The following is a 19619-nucleotide window of genomic DNA, read 5'->3' as shown; positions in this document are numbered from 1 at the left end:
CTTTTTCATGTGACTCATGCACACGAGACCAGCAAGACCTGGCCAGCCAGGTGTTCTAGCCAAAAAAGGAAAGGATGAGAGTTCCATGTCGCTGATATTTGTTATTTGTACGTGAAGCTGAAAATTGGCAGATTAATCCGCAACATAACATTGATATGCTAGGTATTGTCTACACACACAAGAAGACAAAGACCTTGCCCCAAACAGCTTACAGTCTACAACAAAATCAATATTGGTTTCCACACACATCTCAGATACTCTAACATGCTGGACTATTGCAATGAACTGGCTAGTGTGCATATGTACCAATGCCACCTATTTAATCAGAACTGCTCAGCTGTGTGTCAGAGGCTCTGTACTGCTAGCTGAGATTCTCCTTTAGCCAAGGTTAGAAGCTGGTGCTTTCTGGAGTGGAGATGTGAATTCTACTACACGGTGTCACTGTGAAGTTGTGAGTGGCCTATGTGCTGCACAGTGATACCCGCAAAGTCACAGATGGTCATGGTTTTATTACAATATAGCACACAGATTCAGGGAAACAGTTACATTCCCATTCACCATTTGGTTTCATTTTTCCTCTAGATATTTGTGACCGTATCAGTTCTGAAGTACTTCTCCACAATAACGCTGAAGTTCTTACCATAGTTTTTACAAAGTATTGTGCATGTTTTCTTAAACCTTGTGTATGTCTTCACACTGATCATATGTTTCAGCTAACTTGCTGCATTCACCTTCAGTGGTTTTGCTAGACTTTGTTAATAACAGATTTTTGTGAACTGGTTGCAGTGCAGCAGACATGTAGTTTATTTATTGCCTTCACAACACACTCAGCTGCAAAGGTTTCAGAAATCTGCAATCTCACTAGGATGCTTCTTTGTGTTTTTCTTCTCCCTAGAACTAGTTTACATGCTGCTCAATCATAAGAAAACAGAGATGAGCAATTGGAATCTGCATGTATCCATCTCTGTTTGCATACTAACAAGGCAGTGACAAGAAGGGCTCATTAAACTGAGGTGGCATTAAAAGGGGAACAAATTTAGGACTTTTTTTTTGAAGCCTCAAACCAAATCTTCTTTATTCACTGGTATTTTTGTAAAAGATCATGTATTATTTACTGTAAAGGACACTTTTAAAAAAACCCACATAATTCAGGCTATAAAATATATACTTATGCATAGCAGAACCCATTTTTAAAGTGCAATGCATAGGTTTTAACCTCAAAGTTCCCATGATGGAGTCAGGTGAATGGGAGGCTGGTGGCCAATTCCCCACAATTACATGAAAAACATCTCCAGATTATGGCTTTAAGGAGGTGCCTCCACATTGCCACCTGCTGTGGCTTCTGCCTCATTTTAGGTCATTGTATACAGACAATCTGCTAGGGATGTGGAATTATTCTGCTGTAACCCACATAGCCTTGGAAATCCTCCTGCTTTCTCGAGCTTTAAGAGTTTGGAGAAAACTGCCAGTTTCCCTCTTCACCAGGCTTTCTAATGTCAGTAGTTCTCTCTCTCTCTCTCTCTGACACCCTTCCAGATTCTCTAAATCAACATCTTCAAATGCTGACTGCATGCCACTCACATGCTCTCTAACAAGCTTGGGCTGCTCTTGTATTTAAGGAGCACATTATTTATCTTCTCTTCTTTTGCTATTTTTATCTCAGTTTCTGCATTATGTTTCTTTACTATGTTTTGACACCAGTTTAGTTGTTGGGCTTTACACCACTTCATCATCCTCTTCGGTGTGGTTCCAGGCCTGGAAGGAAGGCCTAAAGACTAGAGTCAAAGAAAAGGACAAATGGGGCAGAGAGCCCTTGAGCTTGGTCGCCCTAAGGTGGTGCATATGGGCCTGATCCAAAGCTCACTGAAGTCAGCAGGAGTCTTTCCAGTGACTTCAGTAGGCGTTAGATATTGTCTATGAGTCTCAGAATTCTTGCTGAAAGCCTCCTTGGCACGTACTGTTCTGCTTCTCTTCTGCCGCAACTATGCCCTGTTTCTGATGTATTTTTGCCATGGACTTTCCAAAAATTGGTTCATAGAATCATAGAATATGAGGGTTGGAAGGGACCTCAGGGGGCCATCTAGTCCAACCCCCTGCTCAAAGCAGGACCAATCCCCAACTAAATCATCTTAGCCAGGGCTTTGTCAAGCCTGACCTTAAAAACGTCTGAGGAAGGAGATTCCACCACCTCCCTAGGTAACCCACTCCAATGCTTCACCACCCTCCTAGTGAAAAAGTTTTTCCTAATATCCAACCTAAACCTCCCCCACTGCAACTTGAGACCATTGCTCCTTGCTCTGTCATCTGCTACCACTGAGAACAGTCTAGATCCATCCTCTTTGGAACCCCCTTTCAGGTAGCTGAAAGCAGCTATCAAATCCCCCCTCATTCATAGATTCATAGATATTTAGGTCAGAAGGGACCATTATGATCATCTAGTCTGACCATCTGCACAACGCAGGCCACAGAATTTCACCCACCACTCCTGCAAAAAACCTCTCACCTATGTCTGAGCTATTGAAGTCCTCAAATCGTGGTTTAAAGACTTCAAGGAGCAGAGAATCCTCCAGCAAGTGACCCGTGCCCCATGCTACAGAGGAAGGCGAAAAACCTCCAGGGCCTCTTCCAATCTACCCTGGAGGAAAATTCCTTCCCGACCCCAAATATGGTGATCAGCTAAACCCTGAGCATATGGGCAAGATTCATCAGCCAGATACTACAGAAAATTCTTTCCTGGGTAACTCAGATCCCACCCCATCTAATATCCCATCACCTATTCACCATGAATATTTAATTACCAAAACCATGTTATCCCATCATATCATCTCCTCCATAAACTTATCGAGTTTAATCTTAAAGCCAGATAGATCTTTTGCCCCCACTGCTTCCCTTGGAAGGCTATTCCAAAACTTCACTCCTCTGATGGTTAGAAACCTTCATCTAATTTCTAGTCTAAATTTCCTGGTGGCCAGTTTATATCCATTTGTTCTTGTCTCCACATTGGTACTGAGCTTAAATAATTCCTCTCCCTCTCCGGTATTTATCCCTCTGATATATTTATAGAGAGCATTCTTCTCTTCTGCAGACTAAACAATCCCAGTTCCCTCAGCCTCTCCTTATAAGTCATGTGCTCCAGCCCCCTAATAATTTTTGTTGCCCTCCGCTGGACGCTTTCCAATTTTTTCACATCCTTCTTGTAATGTGGGGCCCAAAACTGGACACAGTACTCCAGATGAGGCCTCACCAATGTCGAATAGAGGGGAACGATCACATCCCTTGAACTGCTGGCAATGCCCCTACTTATACAGCCCCAAATGCCATTAGTCTTCTTGGCAACAAGGGCACACTGTTGACTCATATCCAGCTTCTCATCCACTGTAACCCCTAGGTCCTTTTCTGCAGAACTGCTGCCTTGTCCCGCTCGGTCCCTTGTCTCTAGCTGTGCATGGGATTCTTCCGTCCTAAGTGCAGGACTCTGCACTTGTCCTTGTTGAACCTCATCAGATTTCTTTTGGCCCAATCCTTTTGTCTAGGTCCCTCTGTATCCTATACCTACCCTCCAGTGTATCTACCTCTCCTCCCAGTTTAGTGTGGATTAAATAGGATCTATTCCTCTTCTTCCACATCATCTGGTTTTAGGAAGAATGGAGAAGTGCTTTCTTCTCCCTCCCTTTCATTGCCTAGCTTTCCACATCCCATTCCATTAATTTGGTAATTTTTTGCCACCTGTCAAAAACGGGGAAATTGGATTTGACCTAGATTATGATCTCTAAAAATAATTATTCGTACTGAACATTCATATCTCTTTGTAATCTGAGTATTCATTAACATCTTGATTAATTCTGATGACAGGATAGCATAAAATACCCATGAGAGATGAGACTTTTTCATTTATCTAAACCCTGTGTTAATTGCAAGTACCTTCAGACACAAGAAAGTACAGTATTTATCATACAACCATCAAACAATTTTGTTTATAATGTAGGATTCTTCCAGCAAAATGATGTTACCAAATCACCTTGTATAACATGTAATAAAGTCCTATTGAAATTAAGTTTTTGTAAATGAAGAAGTTTATGGGGCTTTTTTTTAAGTTCCCAGATCAATAGACTATATGGCCAGAGTGAAAAGCTTGAAAAATGTTCTAAAACATATGGAAAACAGATCTTCCTGTACTTGCTTACCAATACCCGAGTTCTGGATTTTGTGTGCAAATTAATGGTATGCCAGTTTCAACTAGGCCCTGTTACTTTAATGCTTACTCATATGAGGTGGTGGTACTGCTGTGATAAACCCCGTAAAATAAATAGGGGTAAATTGGCTCTAAAACAGGACAGATAATGTCAGCAAATAATCTGTTGTAGGTGCTTGTGATGTCATTAACTAATGTCAGAGAAGCACAGAACCCTGAATTCAGAGAAGTAGCAGAGAAGTGCCGGGGGAAATGGATTTCAGATATTAATATTTGGGGGAAAAAACAGTTAATGGTTTTCAAATCAGTGCTCTGTTACTGATTTGGAATTTGAAAGAGTGATTTTAAATTTCTGGGGCTTTTCAGATATCCTTGAAGAGTTCTACCAATATGGTCTGCTTAAAAGGGTCGTTCATATTTTATCTTAAAAACCTTAGCTTCAACTTATTGATTGTTTCATTGTCAGGGGTGAATTGAATTCTCTTGTCATTTCAACCTTCTCTTTTCTCCACCCTCCCCCTTCTTTTTATTAGAGAAATGGCTAATACTGTTAAAGACTTCCTGCTGTTCCCAGTGGGCCATCTGTTCTCCTCTGCCCTTCCATGGCATTTCTGGAAGCAATGCACATCAGACAAGAGTCACTGGGCCATACTCTGCCCTCACGTACACTGGTGTAGATGCACTGGGGTTGCTTTATATTGACACTGATGTAATCAGAAGCAGAGCTTTGCCTGACGTTTTCATTTTCATGCTCATTCAGCACAATGGAGGCTAGATCACCTAGCAGGAGCAGTATCAAGGTCATAGTCTTCTACAGTTTATAGTGTCAGGGTAGAAACTTCCTCTCAAATTCACTAGGTGCATCTGACTCACTGCGCCACTACCTCACCACCCTTTTCGGAGTGAAAACCTAAAGTCTGCCGTGGCCACTGACAGCCTTCCATTTGAACGGCCAACTGGCAGTTTTCTAGGTAGCTCCACACACATGCCTATATCTGGATTAGACTGAAAGCAAGGCTCCACCTTGATCAAGAGGGATAGAACTTGGTGCTTTTTTCAGCTAAGATAATGAGAACCTATTTCTGTCTAGCTGAAATTCTGCCTTCGAGATGCATCCTGTTTCTTTCGCTCGTCCCTGACAACGTATTCTACGTTACTGATCATCCGATGGTTGGCAGAGATGGTACCATTCGTTTGGCGTGCTTTGTCTTCACAGCTTCATGCCAAAGATCCCAGATGTGCACTGCATTTATTCTGCTAGTGAAGCCCAGAGTTGCGTGATTCCATATGAGCATGAACACTAGCAGTCTACTTAGAGGACCTGCAGCTACTCCTTGTCCTGTATATCCAAAAGAGTGACCTAGTAAATGAGAGTATAATTATCACGATATTTACATCAAATCCCAGTACGAAGCCCCATCAGTCAGATTTGCACATCCATAGTATTGCTGCTTATTGGAGTCCATCTTTCATAATTGCAAAAATATACCGAATTATGTTACACTGTGAGATATTTTGGATGGCAAAAAAGTACCAGTATGCACAGTCTGGACATTAGGCAGGGATCCTGCTTGTAGGGGCAGATTCTCCGATGGTGCAAATCAGCCGAGCTCCATTGAAGTCCATGGGATACCAATTTACATGAGCCGCTGATCCAGCCCATTCCATTTGCTCACATGTATTATAGTGCTCTCACTGGTCTGTGGGATTCTTACAGAGTTTATACATTTTTCCAAGCTCAGTGTTTCTTTGGCCGTCTCAGATCTTCTCTAATCAGCCACTTTGAGCCTCTCTGATTCCCCTATTGACTACTCTGGGCTTCTCTGGCCTCCAGTTTTTCAACTCGTCAGGTATTTCTGATCTCCCCCTGCCTGCTCTGTTCTTTTTCTGTTGTGCCTGGTCTCTTACTGTTCATATCTACTCATTAAAAATTCTGCTCTAACAAAGAGAGACGAGGCGGTTTTGGCTACTAAGGTGTTATGAGTCTATACGCTGCCTCCAGTTAATGTGAAGTTTGCTTTGTGTAGACAAATGTAAACAGCTTTCCTGTAATCTAATGTCATCACATAGCACTGGAAATAGTGCAGCAGCATGAAGGAGGGGCGGGGGGCAGGTTGCATACACGTGGTGACTGAGATTTATAATTCTGCAGAGACTAGGAATAAAAACATAAATGCACTTTCATTCCAATGTGCCTTTATTGCCTTGATTTAAGGCTGGAACAGGCTGAAGTGACCTTAAATCATCCTGGGCTTATACCATTAAAAAGTCACATGTGCAACGTTCATCTTCGCACATTTTAGTAGCTCTCCAAATAGGCAATCACTGGGGACCTTCAACTTCGTGAGAGCCCGAGATTAGGAGGATATCAAATGGAAATGCTCTTTTAAGCTGCAGGATAAGTCAAAATATCTGAACGCTAAGAGCAAACAATTTGCTAAATCCCCATTTCATCCTCCAGCCTTTGCACTGGATGGCTAATTCCTTTGTTTAGCGCTGTGGTGTTTTATCTCCAGGTGGGAGAGCAGTGCCTTCTTGAGCCAATATTCCTGCTGCCTGCAGATCAGACAGCAGTGGCTGCTCTGTTACGAGCATGGCAGCTGGTACGTTTTTTTCCTTTCCCAGCAAGAGACTGAGCATTTCATCGTTTTTAACACAATTCACCAGCTGGGACCAAGTCTCCTAATAAGCAGTCAAATACCTTCTCTTCTCCCTTCTCCCTTCTACCTGCCCCCCCCCCGACCCCACACCCACACCAGCCCGAACACTAACACCGTAGCAACCACGTAAGGCTGCCCTACTCCAAAGTACTCTCAAAACACATTAACTGGTATTAAGTTGTAACATGCTGTTATGGGCTTTTTCTATCCTTAGCCTCAAGTCCTTCGCCGGAAAGGCAAGATGCAGCTCGGCCGTCAAGCAAGAACCCTTCGACCTGGACTGTCGATGATGTGGTTTGGTTTGTGAAGGATGCAGATCCTCACGCGTTAGGTCCACACGTGGAGCTTTTCAGAAAACATGTACGTAGGAGGTGGTCCATAGTGTAACCCAGCTATTTGGGCTCAGTTTACAGGTCATTGACTTTACCAAGTGAGAGTCTTATCTTGTGAGGCAAGGATCATCCCCAACGCTGGCTGGCTGCAGGGGGAATTGCTTGCACTCAGCGGTTTATAAGACACAGCTGATGTTAACATCCAAGTGTTGGAGTTTAACTCTACATTAAAAGAACTTCTAGGTCCAACCAGGTGATTCGTGTCAGCAGAGGCTGAGAGTAATGTGTGGAGGAATTGCTCTCTCAACCCCTGGAGGGAAGCAATGCCTTATGTCATTCTATAGCTAATCCCCTGGGCTGGGTGCTTAAGGCCATATCTTAATTAGCTCCAGCACTGTGTTTAAATGAAGTCGAGGCCAGTAAGGAGCTAACTTAGTTTCCTTGACCATTACAAACACCGTATGGCTTTCCTATAAACCGTTTGACAAAAGCATGGTATAAACCAGCAATGTAGACAACATAGTTTAGCCATCTGCAGTTGAACGAAAGTTGCCTTGCTGGAAGGTTTTGAGACTGGGGCGGGGAGATGTAAATCAGGGGAAGCGGGTGTGAATGTGAGGGAGGATCCCAGAAACATGTGCAGACTTTCCCTGCTATTCCTCGCCCTGTCCCAGAAAGAAGAACGTTTAGGAAGTGACAAGTCTGCCTAGTACAAAAGCATCAGGGCGGGTTTTGTTTTGTTATTGCATATGTAGCAGATTCTGACATTATATTGTCTTATGCAGCATGGAGCCTGGTGCGCTGACACAACAGCCTCTAGGTGAGCTATGCTGTAGGATTTTATGTGGTGCCATAGTCCTACAGTATTTGTGACAAAAGAGACCCAGCTAAATGGGCACTAAAATTTGCCACATCTTCCATTGTGAAGTACCCAGCACCTGTTGTATATACTTAGAGTCAGTTTCACTGTAAAATATGCAATAGGTCTGAGAGCTTGGGTGAGGCTACTGCACAACTCAATTCAATTAGGCCTTTGAAATATATATATCCCTGCAATTTTTCAACCTTCAAATCTAAGCTGGATTAGCATGGAGACCCCAGAGGGGAGAGGCAAGTGATTAGTCCATTAACCTTAGCCATATCTTCCTGTGTGTTAAATCTTTCTGTGAAGCGTAATTTACTTTGAAGCACTTAATGTCATTGACAGGCCCAACAAGCACCTGAAATCATTGCTTTAGCAATCAACTAATCTTAGCCGTGACACCACCGTTGTAGCAGGGTGGTACAATGAAGAGAAAGTGGGAAAAGGAAAAGCAAATAAGGACAGTGCTATCTCTTGCCCTCTTATATTTAAAGTGACCATCAGGGATTGGGGATTGACTTATACTTACTGTGCCAAATTCACCTAAACAGCTGTAGGGAGAGATAATCCACCTGAGCGCTGACCTAATCCCCTATCTCCACAACAGGGAGGGCAGCGAGTGGTACCATCACAGCCCTCCCTTGTGTTTCTCCCATGTAGGAAGGCAGCTCTTGCTTGCGGCCAAGATTCTGCAGTAACTCTGTCAAAAGTGGCTTCTGGGGGTGTGCACTGGATCCGCGAATCCCCCAACCTCCTGGGCTGTTTTCTGCACTGCAGCCTCTCCCAGGGAGAGTTTCTGCATCTGGAGCCACTGCAACAGGGTCCAGGCTCAGAGGAGTCTAGCCCATAAGTGATAGGGTCACTGAAGGGCGCAGAACTGGTGTGAGACCATCAGCTGCACACCTCTCTTGCAGTAGCATTTCTGGCAATGAGTGTGTGCGGTTTTGCAATGACCTCTCAGCAAGAAGAAAGCAGCAAAAGTGATACCCAGCCGGGGGAGAAGGGAAGGAGAGAGAGAGAGAGTTTGCAGAGGATAGTACATGAGGGAGGAATACATGGAGAATTAACAAGTAGCAAAATCAAACTAAAAGGGAGCAAAGCAATGCAACGCTCTGATAGTTTAATTATGGTCAGTAATTGGCAAATGCATATGTGAAGGAGACTAAAATCTTTATGTTTAAGGTAATTAAACCTGTTCATTCAGAATTATAACCTGCCTCTTCCAGTGATGGGTATTGTAATTGTGAGCACATATAGTTTTCTCGACCTTCTTCATATTGATTATTTTAGCTTTGTTCCAGTTAGCTTACCACTCGACAGTATTGCTTGGAGAGGGTGACCTTACTGAGAGGGGAAGCCTACATTTCCAGCCTCTGAAGTGGGACCAAGAAGTGGGAGGCGCAGTCTCATTTTGCTGTTTTAATCCTTTTATTCACTAGCAGCCTGATCCTGCAAACACTTATTACTGAGTATAGCGCTAGCTATTCCAAATAGTTCTAGTGAATCAACCCCACAGGGTTAGTGCCCCTTTAGGGATTACTCATCATGCTGAGAAATATGCTCGGGAATAAGTGTCTGCAGAAACAAGCCTTAATGCTTTCCTATTGCAGCTGGAAGCTGCTCGCTATTTCCAAATGCTACTGCAGTCTTGCAGGCTGTACTTGAGAAACCTGTGTCACTTCTTGCTCCCAATCCCTTATAAAAACACTCCAGTAGTCTACAATACTGGTCCAAATTACTGTGGGCCAGACCTCAACTAGTGTAAGTAAACCTGACTCCCTTGGCTTCAGTGAGTTATACCAGCTAAGGATCTGGTCCTGCATCTTCTAATAGTGCTATTGCAGAGTTTTAGATCACTAATGACATAGTATTAATAAAGAGAAATCAAGCAAACATACTTTTTCATCAGAGGAACATAGCTATTGCAGGATATTTAATAAAATATGAATGCTCCCTCTGGCACACTCTTGTCATGTAATTTAATTCTAACCCTTACATACTAATAATGTTAAAGGGAAAAAACATTTTGAAAAAGCCGGATTCACTCTAATCACTCGATAGTATTTTATTTTACTTCATTCTAAACTCCAGAAGTTTGTTTTTCTTTATGCTATGCACATGTTGGTTGTATCCATATTTGAATGCAACATTGATTCTTCCTTTATCTTACCTTCCGAAAATGATAGGAAGAAGCGATAAGGAGAAAGTGGTTTCCAATGTGGTGTGTGGGGGCAGGAGGAGTGGAAATTGACCATCAACTGCTGATTGAGTGAATCATAAAGTGATCTTACTGTGGATCAGCACTAAGCACAATAATGGTCCGTGCACATTAAGCTTGATAGTAATGCTTCATTAGTACAACTTGGATCACACAGACAAGCTCTGACCATCAAACAGAAACGATGCAATGTATGGAAGTCATGCTAATACTTAGCACTGATATGGCACGTTTTAACGTCAAGGTGCTTTGATGAAACTTTAAAATTGACAAAATTTCAGCCAGCTCTACTCTGAATGAAGCCATTAGAAGATGCAGCTGGAAGATGTCTTAGCTGCAATGGAATGCTTGCTCTCTTACTTTTTCAGCACTGGTCACATGTTATAAATCTTGATTTTTCTCTCTCTTTTTTTTAAAACAGGAGATTGATGGCAATGCTTTATTGTTACTGAAAAGTGACATGATCATGAAATACTTGGGGCTGAAATTAGGACCAGCATTGAAACTTTGTTACCACATCGATAAACTCAAGCAAGCAAAGTTCTGACATTTCCTTCAACAGTGGCCCAACATAATCCGAGATAGCAGACAAAAGGTAACATGTTGCCTTATAGAAATACATCAACTTGTGAATTGTTTTTCCCTCTTTTTTAACAAAGACTTTCTTTTTTAATACTTGTGCATCTTCAACTTTTTTTAATCCAATGGGGTCTTTTAGCTGTTCTGTGTTAATAATTTTCCAAAAAGTATATAATTACAATAATTATTTTATATCATTAATATTGTTATTATGATTATAGTAAGTCCTATTTTTGTAATCAGAAGTGGGAAATCGGAAACAAATACAGCTTTGACACATGCTGAGGACTGATGAGAGACTATAGAAGAGTCACTCATTAGCCACCTGTCAGCCTCTGGGGCATAATTAGTAACTTGCCAACGTCTGGGGTGTGGTTATAATGCAGATCCAAGAACAACAGCATTATGAGATAAAAGGCCTGGAAAAGGTCAGATTAATGCCCTTTGTTTGGTCAGCTATTGTTGTCTTATGGGCACTACCCCACGTCTTGCACTATCTGGAAAACTTGAAATTCTTTAGTTTAAAAAAAAAAAATTCTGAAGACTGAAGTACCTTGTTTTCCCACTAGAGGGACAAATCCTAATAAACTCCAGGCTTCAGCTGCTGATGACATGGTGGCTTTCTATAGGGTGTGATTGAGCCACCTTGATTTTACGTCTAGTATACACACAAATTAGGAACTGCAGCTCCTAGCGTGATCGACCCTTCACTGCTCACCGACAACTAGTTCACCGTTTAGAAAAACCAAAACGCAGAAAGCGTTCCTGGTAGGATGCCACAACACACTGCATCTCGTTAAGTCAAAAAGTGGTTGGATAGCTCCCAGAGCATCTGGCATTCTCAGCAGTCTGCCTCCTTCCTTGAGCCATGCCTGTGTGCCATATATTTTGTGGCACTCTTTAAAAAAGCAAAAGAGTACAGTGGAAATGTTCTCCAAAAAAAAGTTGAAAATACAACGCACACTGTACATTTGCAAATGTGTTGGATCTAAAAGGGAGATTTTCTAGATTAATTTCCTTACTGAAGCTGCCATTGTGGGTAATCTTGTTAACGTTCAGCACATATGCAGAGGTGTTGAGCATTAGGATTTAAGTGGATTCAAAATGTCCTTCTGCACCATAAAAGAACCAAAAAAAAAAAAAAAAAAAAAGACGATTGTCCACATCCTATATAGCCATGCCAGGACGAGTATATTTTTTAAAAAATAATAGATTACTTATGGGTTGAATATGCTCTTATTTTCTTCTTTAAAAATGAGATTTATCAAAAGGATACCTCCACCCGTTCAGCTTAAACAGCATTCTCTTTAAATGAGTGTCCAGATTTTTTAGCAACTCTTTGAGATATTAGGGCTGTGTGATAGCCAGACTCAACCTGTCTCAGAGAATGGATTCCTGAACCTCTACATGGCAGTGATCAGATGGTACCATCCAATTCTGTTCATGTAGAATAAAATGTTACCAAAAATGTCATGCAGAACAAAACTCATTTTTATGTGCAACATTAGAATAAACCTGCTACAAAAAGATACAAATTCAGGGCCTGATCCTGAAAACACATATGAATGTGAATAACTTTAATCCCATGAGTAGTTTAATAGAACTCACTGGGGTTATTCACATGAGTAAAGTTACTTATGCCCTTATATGTTTGCAGCATTGGCTCCGCAAATGACTGACCAGTTTTCAACAAGTCCTGTATGCACACTGAAATGCCTTTGAAATGAACACCTGAATAAATGTGTTAAATGAAATTCCTATAATACTAAGTATAAAATATACTAATATCTAAACATATGGACGATTAGAACTTTAAACTGAGCTGCACTGCTTTATGTCCGTGTTGCACAGAATGAAAATCTGCTCAGCCAGATGTGTGCTAGGGACATAAATGTGTTCACACCAACAAGACGGTTATACAGTTAATTGTTCACTGTTGCATTTTCAAAAGTTAAATCTTTTACTTACAATAATGCTACTTATTTGACCTGCTTTTAAAGTCAGCCCAAAAGAGTGTAAAGACCTTGATATATCTGTAATGTCATACTCAGCAAATCCTAGGACAATCTAGTTTTCTTACATGTTCTGCAATGTAGCCCATCTTTCTTATTTTTAAAAAAACTTCTGATTTTAGTTCCTTCCATCCAAAAACTCACTTCACTGTAACATAGCTAACTCCAAAAGAGAGCAGGTCAAACATTTTCCAGTGGGATGTTTTTTCCATTGCAAAATGCTGTTTCCTCAAAATCTAAACTTTCCAAGGGAACCTGCTGATTTTGAGAAAATTTTGTTTTGGAAACCTCCCTGACACAAACATTTCACTATTATTGAAACACTTCTCTTTTGACATTCTTGGGAGGAATATTTTGGGGGTTTTGTTTTCAAAACAACGTTGTCATTTGAAAATGTTTTTGATTGTATATTATGTAGAAGGTCAAATTTGAATGAAATGTTTCAATTGACCCAAACCATTTTTTAAAAAATTCATTTTGTATAAAATTTCTAAATTCAGTGTTTTGCTCTGATTTGGAAGAAACCCAAATTTCAAATTCTGGAATTTCCCACAGAACAGAAGTTCTGGTTCCTCACAGCTCTACTCCTAACATACTTTCTTTCCTCTCTCTGCCCCTCTTTTAGCCATTAAAACTGAATAGTAATCAGAAGGCAGAGACAATATTAACAACATATATAAATTAGTTAGCAACAATGATATTTTTACATCCAGTGTGCTGGAAGAATTTTCATACACCATTGTATGAATCTTGTATATACAGTCAGTGGTGCTATTTTTTTTATATTAAACTTTTAAATATGACAGACTGTTGAAGTCAGGATGTTTAATGTTTTGTCTTTGGTGTTTTGTTTTCATTGATTGTATTGCATAGAAGTACAATATATAGCAAAAAAACCCTCCTTTTTGTGTGTTTTGAAATTAAAGGCAATTAGGGGGCAAGCATTATTGAAGCAATATTGCAATTATAACTAACTTTCCCCCTCACAAGTCTTGTCAAAGATGGTAGTTAAATAGCTCTGCTGTGTAAAACTGGTCAGGCCACTTCCTCTGAACAAGCACTAAAGAGTCAGAACATACATGTCATTCATTTCCAAATTAGATGCATTTTTAAACATAGTTGGTACAAATTACTTTGCTTCTTGTTCCGTTCATGGCTTTCACTTCAGACTGTAGCCAATCAAGTTCTACTTTTGAACCATCCTGAGAGGTGTGTGTGTATGTATGTATCCTCAAAAGCAACTATGTGGGTCTGTTTTCTACTTCAAAAGAATCATAGCTGGATCAAAAGACATTTGCTACAAGCAATTTCAACATTTTATGAGTATTCCCTTTTGTTTACAAATGTAGGCATAGTCTAAGAATTTGGGGGAAAGTTGTGAGTGAGTTCTTTAGCTACTGTAGCTAAAACAGCCTATCCCCCAAATATACCTGCTGCTGACCTTTTTTTAAAATGGCTGACCAATTCGACCTATTCTGTTCACACAGCTCATTCATTTTTCCTTCTCACTGACCACTGCTGCTGTCATGGCATCTTCTCCCTCACTGACAAATGCGTCCCTCCAGAGCAAGGGCTGGATTAGCTCCATAATTGTCCCCTGGCAATCCAGTGCTGTCAGCCTGCACTTGGGCTGAACCTACTTTTGAACCTGGGCCCCTCTTGTGTGGCAGCAAGGGGAGCTGCTGCTTCTGCAGAACTATCAGTCTTGCTCAGCATGATCAATGCATAAAGGTACCCTTGAAACAGGCTGTGGCAAAAGCATTGCTGAGAGCCATATACTGCCCCCAAACCATATACTGAATTCCCATGGGAGTGAGCTGTCTTAAAAAGATGCTGTCTTTTTTTTTTTTTTTAAAAGTGGGGGGGGAACGACATGGGAGGAAAAAACAAATAGAACATTAGTAGTAGTAAAAGACTGGGGAAAATACTGACTGGACTTCTGTCTTAGAAAGATTGTTTGCAGTAACAAACGCAATAATCCAGCTCAGTTAGCACCATTACCAAATGGGAGGTTGAAAGTGGCTTGAGAAAAGAGAGTTTGGGCTTTAGATTGAAAAGTTTGAGTGCTAGGGCCTGATTCTCATTGGCGTAAACACTCCTTTAAAGCTCTCTGGCCTAACCTGCTATAAGCTCCCTTTGTGCTGCTAGAACAATGTAAATTGGCCTGGTTGTAAATGAGAATTGCTTCCCCCACCCTCGCCCCATAACCATGCTTGTATCTTTAGTTGTTCTGATCTGAAAGACAGAGATGTACCTGCCAGTGGTCGAGCAGCAATATTTGCATTGAAGTAGGAGGGGGGATGTCATTTCCCTCTCTAGACTGGGATACACAATCCCTGTCGTGGGGGAAGGTTGATCCTTAGCTCACAAAGATATGTCCGGAGAGGAATTTGATTTGGCCTTTGGAATGCTCCTGCTCAGCTGCAAGGGGGGAGCAGTGAGTGGAGAGGCAGTGAGGTTAACTGCAGAGCAAGTGCCCCAGCGACCCCCAGTAGGTGGTGGAGCTACTGCAGGTCATCCCTGCAGCCCAGCTGGTTGTGTGAGGATTCAGCTGGGTTGCCAAATGGGTGAGAGGGATATCAGAGGTGTGAGTGCAAGCCGAATGGGTGACACCCGGCAGCCCTGTTCTCTGCTCACACTACTTCTGATCAAGAGCCCACTGATGTCATTAGAAAAGAGTCCCATTGGCTTCAATGGGCTTTACTGCAGCCCTAAATCAGGTGAGAGTCTATTAAGTCAATAGTTATACTGGTGTGAAACTAGTGGAACAGAGAGGAGACTCATGCCTCTAGTGTTCCAGTCCAGAGGATTACTGTGTATTATTTGTAAGCCACAGTGAAATGTTCAGTTCTGTACACTGAGTCTGTTTCTACACATGGGGTTTTCTCCCCTTTGGAGTTAGTTATAAGAATGCTCTGTTGGCACATGCTTCTTCTGTATCAAAGGACTTGGGACTATTAGAAAAATAACTCACAATAAGCCTTTTGAGGGAAATGTGGAGGAGAATTGTGTCCTTTTCCAAAAGCAAACCTTAGTGCAAGGGTTCCAGAATGCAGCACACGAACACATATTGTGTCACACTTTTTATAATATTGCAGTAGCTCAAACAGGGTTGCAGAAATGGGAAAATCCATACCCACAAAATATGGTTCTAAATCTGTACAGCTTTGCCAGAAAATGCTAGCAAATCACAGCCACACTACCTTTGAGTGCTTGCAATAGTTACATGCTGCTTCCAAATCCACACTCCCTTCATGGACAATTGGAAATGGTTTCTTTTGGAAATCTAAAATTGTACTTGAAAAAGAATCACTTTTATTCATTGCCCTGAGTTCAATATTATGGAAACATGTCTGCTAACCATTTGCTTTGTGTAATTTGTACTAATGCTAATAAGAAACAGCTGTGATGCTTCCTGTTGTAAATTCTTTTGTGGTGGCAGTGGTATTATCGCATATACTTCCCCAATGTGATAGACTCTAGTAAGATAGAGCTCTTATTCTGACACTATGCAGCTTGAGCAAATTCCATCAACTCAAAATTAGAACTATGCAAAACTTAATTGAGAGGATGTCTCTCCTTCTTCCCAGTCTCTGAACTACCAGGTGCCTGGCTCTGAACTGATGGGTGAGTTCACATGATGCACTGGAGATAAGTCACTGCGTGTGTAGTGTTCTCAACACTACTGGATTCAGCATAAGTGTAAGTGGCAGGTTAGGTTACTTGCAGTTTAAGCAACGGGCTTTCAGTCTGAGGTTAAGCAGTAGAGGAAGGCAGTTTATTTTTAAAAGAAATGTTCTAGTAAAATATGTTGGCACTTTAAGACTCAGACTGAAACACAGACGGCTTTTCTCAGCGGCAGTCCCAAGTAAAATGTTTCCCTTATCCATGGCTAAATAAAGAATCTTGATCCTACTGAGGCCAATGTAAGTTTTACTATTGACTTCAGTGGGACCAGAGCTTGGCCCAGAAAGCAGGGTGAGCTTCAGCCAAGTTCTAAAGTAAGCAGAACCTAACAAGACCTATTTCATCCTCCCTTGATCTACTAAGAAATAACAAAAGCTCACCAACCTACTCCAGTCCCTCTCCCATACAACTCCTTCCCTGCTGGTTTATATACTCTGCTGCCCAGGGAATCACTTCCTGTTGCTAATGAAGCCTATTAGTATTCCAATAGGGAGCTTTGCTAATATACCCATTTTTGTCAGCAAAGTGCAGGTTGGGTGGCAATGTGAGAGGAGGAGGTGTTAACCCCCTGCCTACCAGAATCTGTGTAGGATCCTTTCAGCCGTGTGCCGGAAGGAAACATTCCATAAGGCTGTTACATACACATGGATGTTTGATGAGTTCTCAGTTTTGAAAGGCAAATTAAATTAATAGAATATCAGGGTTGGAAGGGACCTCAGGAGGTCATCTAGTCCAACCCCCTGCTCAAAGCAGGGCCAATCCCCAATTTTTGCCCCAGATCCCTAAGTGGCCCCCTCAAGGATTGACCTCACAACTCTGGGTTTAGCAGGCCAATGCTCAAACCACTGAGCTATCCCACCCCCCTAATTCTACATACAGAGCTTCTAAATATTGAACCAAGCAAAATCTCCCATTGATTTATACATGACTCCACTGAGAGTTTTCCCAGCATAAGCACTTTGGGATCAGACCCTTAGTGAAATTTAAAAACAAAATTGTTTAAAACCAATCTAAGTGGCCCATTACGTTCAGCCACTTTAATAGTAATGGCACTTGATAGTGCTTCAAATGCATCAGTCTCTTGGATGGTGTCATACTAAAATAATAAGGCCAGATAGGACAATAGGAAAGAGTCCACCTGCTACTGAAGTCTTTTTCTTTGGTTTCTGGAGAGCTGCCAAAAACAATGCTTGAGACTGGGCAGGAGAAGGATGATGGGCATGTGTGTGGCTTAGCTAGGCTGGCCTGGTTTTGTAGGCAGGCGGTGAAGTGAGTAAAATAAAAGCAGGGCTCAGAAGCTGAGAAGAGCAGGTTTCAAAGAGGAGGAAGTCCTGTGTTTTCCTGGTGTCCCCTTGTCGTCTGTGGCCTACTTCCAGACTTGTATAGAATCTTTCCTGAACATATCTATGTTTCTTTATAGCCCATTGTTATTGTTAAGGGCAGAGATCATGGTGCCCTTCTCTTTTAAAGATAAAAATACTGGCCACCAGTTCCCCATTATAAGTACTTTATAAAAGAACAGGAATCAGTAAAGGGCTACAGACAAAGGGAAATAATAGTAAGGACATTTTAGAATGTAATTGCTATGCAACTGTCACTGTCTTTGCACTCAGAAGTAAGGCAGGGTGAGAGAGAGAACTTCTGAACTTGGGTGAATCTAAACCAGCGAAAGATTGATGTTTAATTGTATTCCTTACTTTGATGGTTGCCTGATCCATAATGTGTTTTCTGACTATGCGTATTTGCTGCAATGGCAGTACTGAGAATTGATCAACACACCTGAGTTTCAGTGGAATAAAATGACTATCTGTCAAATCTAATCTCTCCTCTCCATGGCATTTCTAACGTGCTGTAGTATTTTGGAGTGTCCTTACTAACTTGATCCCAGTTTGTGTTGTACTTAAGGAAGAAGCGCTCTTCTTTTCTTATGGCACAGTAATGCAAAAAGTTCAAAGAGCAGATGCTGCCGGATGCTGTAGGCCAGATTCTCAGCTGGTATACATTGGCATCACTCCATTCACTTCATTGGAATTACACTAGTTTACACCAGCTGAGGTTCTGGCCCTGTACATTACATGTACAGTAGAACCTCAGAGTTATGAACACGTTGGGAATAGAGGTTGTTCATCTGAAATATCCATAACTCTGAACAAAACATTATGGTTGTTCTTTCAAAAGTTTACAGCTGAACACTGACTTCATACAGCTTTACTGTGCAGAAGGAAAATGCTGCCTTTAACCATCTTAATTTAAATGAAACAAGCACAGAAACAATTTCCTTATCTTGTCAAATCTTTTTTTTAACTTTCCCTTTATTTTTTTAGTAGTTTACATTTAACACAATGCTGTGCTGTATCTGCCTTTTCTTTTCTTTTCTTTTCTTTTCTTTTCTTTTCTTTTCTTTTCTTTTCTTTTCGTCTCTTCTGCTGCCTGATTGTGTACTTCCGGTTCCAAATGAGGTGTGTGGCTGACTGGTCAATTCGTAACTCTGTGGTTCTACTGTAAAATATGACTGGCAGAAGTTAGGAATCTAGAGTCTGTGAGGGGGAACCTGTGTGCATTTTTTATACCACAGAGCAGAAAATCAAGATCCAAACCATTAGTCCACTATTCCTCTATCTCACACAACCCACTGCCTGATTCATCTATGCACTTTGGAATCCTAGAAGTGAAGGGCAGAAAAGAGCTATTTGCTCATCCAGTCCGTGTCCCCATAAGAAGCCAGACCAGATTCCAATCTTTCAGTTCCACTGCTGTAAATTCAGTGGAGTTACTCCACATTTACACCAGTATAACTGAGAGCAGAAGCTGACCCTCCATCCCTTGGTGCTAATGAGGTTCAAACCCAAGATCTCTTGTTTACATTTGTTCACAAAATGACATCCTCCATGCACATTCGGGGGCTGGACAGAATTGTCCCATGGATGTAGCTGATCAAGAGGTCATAGTCATGGCTTTCATAGCGTACAATGCATGTGTTGCCTACATAGACGGCACATCACTGATTCAGGGTGCTAGTGGTGTGAGAGGGAGGTCGAGAAGTCAAGAAGAGAGACAGTGTTCAATAGCACATAAAG

At 41.5% G+C, this 19619-nt stretch overlaps 1 protein-coding gene across 9 annotated transcripts in view; it reads left to right on the top strand.

Moving 5' to 3' along the window:
- The window catches only part of SCML4 (Scm polycomb group protein like 4), a 110241-nt gene extending 91542 nt beyond the window's left edge, over positions 1 to 18699 (top strand). For all 9 annotated transcript variants that reach the window (XM_043542754.1, XM_043542753.1, XM_027819900.3 and 6 more), the window contains 2 exons: positions 7067 to 7212; positions 10686 to 18699. In XM_043542754.1, the coding sequence (XP_043398689.1) occupies positions 7067 to 7212; positions 10686 to 10811 (272 nt within the window). In that variant the 3' untranslated portion in view covers positions 10812 to 18699. The remainder of the gene's footprint in view (positions 1 to 7066; positions 7213 to 10685) is intronic.
- Positions 18700 to 19619: the final 920 nt, after the last annotated feature.

The sequence above is a fragment of the Chelonia mydas genome, chromosome 3, assembly GCF_015237465.2.
Source record: "Chelonia mydas isolate rCheMyd1 chromosome 3, rCheMyd1.pri.v2, whole genome shotgun sequence".
Lineage (NCBI taxonomy): Eukaryota > Metazoa > Chordata > Testudines > Cheloniidae > Chelonia > Chelonia mydas.
This window is presented reverse-complemented; position numbering and strand designations above follow the sequence as displayed.